The sequence below is a fragment of the Nicotiana tabacum genome, chromosome 19 (assembly GCF_000715075.1).
Source record: "Nicotiana tabacum cultivar K326 chromosome 19, ASM71507v2, whole genome shotgun sequence".
NCBI lineage: Eukaryota > Viridiplantae > Streptophyta > Magnoliopsida > Solanales > Solanaceae > Nicotiana > Nicotiana tabacum.
The window spans coordinates 49,353,243-49,358,826 of NC_134098.1; the positions used below are offsets into that span (position 1 = coordinate 49,353,243).

A 5,584-nucleotide genomic window follows, 5' to 3' on the forward strand; every position below is an offset into this window, starting at 1 on the left:
TGTTAGCGGTGGGGGATGAAAGCACATGTTGGCTTTCCAAAGAGTAAATGGCACAGTACTATTTCACACCAGCTCAAAATTTTAGTTAGCGTTTGCATTGGAGTTAGTGTTAATATGGAAAAAAAAAATTAAAATTTTTTGATTGAAAAAAAAAATTTTACCCAATTTTTCTAAGTTTGAAATTTTTTTTCCAACTTTTTTCAAAAATTAGTCGTATTTCATGAACAAATAATATATTTATTTTTTTTAATAAAAAAAGTAACCAAAATTTATGGTAAAACCGGAGTTTAATTTTTTAAATATTTGCTACCTGAAATCAACTGAACCGACTCATAGTGAGAGCGCCTCTAACGACATAATTGGGTACTCTAAAACTCTTTTTATTAATGGCGGAGTGTCCACCACTTTTGTTTAAGGCGTTAATTGACACTTTTTCGGCGAAAATTTAGATTATGTACCTATGTTTTTTTCTTCTTTTTAGCATATATACTATTCCTCTTGAATCCTCTTGGATGTTTTATATATTTATTTTTTCATATTTTAATTTTTCTTACTAAATATTTTGCTTCCGCCAATACTTGATATATGAGGTAGAGAAAGACAAGACAATTTTAAAAATAAAGAGAAGAAGGATGACCGTTACATGTTTAATTCCTTGGATGGTCACTCAAGTTATAATAATATTCTACTAAAATTACTTTTATTTTTTTTAAACAAAAAAGTCATTCAATTATTACTTTTTAACTCAGAAAATACAAAGCACATACTTTCATACCATGTCATATCAAAACCTTATTTTTTTGTAATAATTCTCATTTAACTCATGGCCTTTTTAAATATCTAACCTACCCAATAAGAAAATGAGTATGAGTTAAATATGACATGACATATCAAATATGTGCTTTTTATTTTTTAAGTCACAAGATAATAATTTCAGTGAATTTATTGTCCAAAAAAAATAAAAATAACTTTGATAGGATATTCACATATCTCGATGGCTACACTAGTCTTTCCCAATAACCTCAAAGACAAGTAAGGTGTGTGAATATTCTTGGGAAAGGTATACTTCCCCCACATAACTACATCAGTGGAAGCCTGAAATTTGATAAAGGGTGTGCAAATTTTCTTTTCAGTTATATTAAAGGTGTGTAAAATTAAATACACACTCATAATAGCAAATATTTAACCTCTGTACATTATATAATTTTCCGGCGAAAAATATGCACCGGACCACCCTTCGCCTAAGGTGGCTCCGCCCATGAACTACACACCCATGTGTATAAAGTTCTCCTGCGCGCTTTCCTTAAAATCTGAGCTCTAATTCAATGTCCACAACTCCCTCCTTTCTTACTCCATAACCCAATTTAGTGCTAAATTTTTTAAATATCGAACCTATTAAGTTTAAATTTCAAATTCGCTACTACTAACGTAAGAAAAGAAATCAGAAAACAAAACAAACTAGTATAGGATCAAGTAACTCCAGTTGCTCTACTATCCTGCTTTTTAACGCACTAATAAAAAAATTTCCCGTTCAAACAGGGGCTTCAGTACATTATTATTAAACTGTGGTTAAGTAATATATATAATCTTCTCTACTTTGTTACTCAGTCATAGTAAATTTATGTGATTTAATGCAAGTATCATGCACGTGTAAGTTTTTCCTAATTTCTTCAAGCCAAAATTATTTTTTTTTCAAAGAAATATGTTTTTTTTCCCAAAGTTGAAGTGTTTGGCCAAACTTTTAGAGGAAAAAAAAATATGCTTTTGAGTAGAAGCAGAAACAGTTTTGGAGAAGCAGAAAAAAATAGCTTTTCTCCAAAAATATTTTTTTGAAAAACACTTTTGAGAAAAATATACTTAAAAATAGTTTTTAAAAGTTTGGTCAAACACTAATTCATGCTCAGAAGTGATTTTTAAGTAAATTAGCTAAACACAAATTACTTCTCACCAAAAATACTTTTGAAAAAAAGCATTTCAAAATAAACTGATTTTTGTATCTTGGTGCTATTATACTAGTATTTCTTTCAGACCAGTCAACTGTTGACATTGACCAAGTATTAATTAATAATCATGTCACTAACAATCAATTAATTAAGCAATCTCTTGGGGACATCCGATAAGGAAAAAAACAAGGAATTAAGTACAAGAATAATAATCATTGTCCGAGAAGTTTGTCCGAGCATTTAAATATAGTTAAACATATTCCAAAATTAGATTAAACTAATCCAGTCCAGGCCTAATCCCCATTAAGAAATTCTAAAAATTTACAACTAGCGCCGGCTTTAATTAATCGACGACGGATTTCATACCTTAAGGACCCATGAAAGCAACCTTCATCAATCACAGAAGACACGTGTAAAAAGACTAATTTATAATTTTTTTCACCTAACAAGACTAATTAAATCACCAACCTAAATGGTGTCACAATATTCCATTTGCTTAATATTTATATTAAATTGTTAAATATCTGCTCTTTTTCGTCCATTGTAAGACACCTGTTATTAAATTTGTTAAAGTGGTCACCGACACAGCAAATATTGTTTGGAAATAGACATGAGACACGAAACATCTTAGTACTTCCATCATTTTCCTCGATACTATAAAAGTTAATGGCCCCCCAAAAAGCGTTTTTATTTTTTCTAGCCCTCATTTTCATTTTCTTCTTTACCCTCTAAGTTCTCGCTTCATTGTTCCCTTTAAAATTTGCTGCTTCTTTAGGTAAAATTTTTCCTAAGTTGGAATAATATATATAAAGCTCTAGAAATGTTTGTTTTTTCCCCTGAAGATTCGCTTCATTATTCCGTTAAGTCCCTCTTACATCTTGATTTTCTCCATCTGTTGACGTGCTAAAGCCCCCGCAATTCACTGATTTCTCTCTCTGCTAGTTTATGACTAGTCCCTTTTTTTTTTTTCTTGGGAAATATAGCACTATTTTAGTTTATTATTCTTGAGTTTTTTTGGGTGTTTTTTGAACTTGGGTTTTAGGGTGGTTGTTGTGCTTGAGATTTAGCACCATTTTAGTTGATTCTTGAGATTTTCTTGGTTTTTTCTGAAGTGGGGTTTTAGGGCTGTAGTAAAGATTCTGCCTTTTTTTATCACTTATGAGATAAAAGGTTGAATTTTGGTGTTTTATGTGAGTATAATATAATATAATATAATCTGATGAGACGCCGTTCCCCCACGTCCCAATCTTCAGATGATTCAATGGAGAAGGGACAAGGCAAAATTCATCACCCTAGGGTTTGCTTATTAGCTTCATTATCAGGTTTGTTTTGGTTCTTGTTGTTGTATTTCCATTTTGTGGTTCTTGGGGATAATCATGCTCACAATTCACCTAGTTTGGATCCACTTTCCCTCAATTCAAAGTTAATCAGCACCTCTCAATCCAATCCCATTAATCGTCCCGTCAAGCTTCGTCGCGCTAAGATTGAAATTTATCGTGAGTTAGCACAACCACCTGTTGTGAAGCCTGTGGTTAGCGCGAATAGTTCTCGTCGTGATCCTGTTGAGAGTTACCCTTTTATGAGAGCATTGAGAACTGCAGAGAATAAAAGCGATCCCTGTGGTGGAAGGTACATTTATGTGCATGACCTTCCTCCAAGATTCAATGAAGATATGCTTAAGGAGTGCAAAAGTCTTAGTCTTTGGACCAATATGTGTAAGTTTACCACTAATGCTGGGCTTGGCCCACAAATGGAGAATGATGAAGGTGTGTTCTCCAATACTGGTTGGTATGCAACCAATCAGTTTGCGGTGGATGTCATTTTTGGCAACCGGATGAAACAGTATGAGTGCCTCACAAACGATTCCTCCCTCGCTGCTGCCATTTTTGTGCCATTTTACGCAGGTTTTGACATTGCTAGGTATCTTTGGGGTTACAATATATCTATGAGGGATGTTGCTTCTCTTGATTTGGTTGATTGGCTACAAAAGAGGCCAGAGTGGAGTATCATGGGGGGAAAAGATCACTTTCTTGTAGCTGGTAGGATAACATGGGATTTCAGAAGATTGAGCGATTCGAATTCGGACTGGGGCAACAAGCTTCTTTTCTTACCCGCTGCAAAGAATATGTCCATGCTTGTTGTTGAATCAAGCCCATGGAACGCAAATGATTTTGGTATTCCATATCCGACATATTTCCATCCAGCAAAGGATGCGGAAGTGTTCATTTGGCAGGACCGGATGAGGAAGCTGGAGAGGAAGTGGCTTTTCTGTTTTGCTGGTGCACCACGTCCCGGAAATTCTAAATCGATCAGGGGGCAGATCATTAACCAATGCAAGGAGTCTAAAGTCTGCAAGTTATTGGAGTGTGGTCAAACATCAGAGAGCAAATGTCATTCTCCCGCCAGTATAATGCAGATGTTTCAGAGCTCCCTTTTCTGCCTGCAGCCTCAGGGCGATTCATATACAAGGAGGTCGGCTTTTGATGCTATGTTGGCTGGTTGTATACCTGTCTTTTTCCACCCGGCTTCCGCCTACACGCAGTATACGTGGCATCTCCCGAAAAACTACTCAGCCTTCTCTGTTTTGATTTCTGAGAATGATGTTCGTAAGAAGAATGTAAGCATAGAGGAAAGGTTAAATCAAATTTCTCCTGAGAAGGTGAAGGAAATGCGGGAGGTGGTTATAAGTATGATTCCAAGGCTGATCTATGCCGATCCTCGCTCTAAATTGGAGACTCTCAAAGATGCTTTTGATGTAGCTGTTGAGGCGGTTACTAGTAGAGTTACAAAGCTAAGAAGAGACATCATCGAAGGTCTTAAGGATGATAACTTCATCGAGGAGCTCAGTTGGAAATATGCATTGCTGGATAAAGGGCAACGTGAGCTTGGACCTCACGAATGGGATCCATTTTTCGAAAAACCAAAAGATGGAAGTGCAGAATCTGATAGTTCATCAGCAGAAGCTGCTAAAAACTCTTGGAAAAACGAACAGGGACAAAATGCATGATGTGGTTTTTTTTCTTTGGCAGTCTACCACTCATCGTCATGGATTAGAATGACAGAACTGGCTATACGTGAAGTTTAGCATCAGAGTAGAATCAACCTTTTGATGAAATTATAAGAACTTTGTGCAAAGGAAAAACATACTAATACATTATCCTGGTTCTAATATTAAATGCTGTTGTTGTTTTTTCCAATTCTATGTTATTCGTTAGACAGTATTAGCAATAAAATCCATGTCAATACTTTTGATCAGCAAATGATGTCTACTCAATTAGGAACTTCTGTCATTTGATATTGTGTTATTATTAGAGTCATGCCTCTATAGTTAATTGCTGGGACAGAGTACCAGGTTGAACATTTTGGCTTAGGATGTATATTTTTGTAGTTTGTGTAGTTGGTTCTCAGATTTGTTGGTTATCTTGCAGCTGAAGTTCTGGATATTTAATAGTCTGCTGTGGAGCAGTAGGTATGATGCCCTCCATGCAAAAGTTGTTTATACTAATAACTAGTAATTATTCTTCTGCCATACTCTGTTATTTAACTGCATAAAAAGGCAACTTCTTTCCTGCCTGGTAATAGTTAATCTCTTATGGAGTGAATTATATTTTGCTGCAATATATGTGATTACTATTCTGGAA

At 35.0% G+C, this 5,584-nt stretch overlaps 1 protein-coding gene across 1 annotated transcript; it reads left to right on the forward strand.

The window, feature by feature from the left end:
- The first annotated feature begins 2,629 nt into the window (after positions 1-2,629).
- On the forward strand, positions 2,630-5,203 carry LOC107832056 (xyloglucan galactosyltransferase MUR3-like). Its single transcript, XM_016659859.2, has one exon. The coding sequence runs from the start codon at positions 3,163-3,165 to the stop codon at positions 4,948-4,950; it is 1,788 nt and encodes a 595-aa protein (XP_016515345.1). The 5' UTR covers positions 2,630-3,162; the 3' UTR covers positions 4,951-5,203.
- The last annotated feature ends 381 nt before the right edge of the window (positions 5,204-5,584 follow it).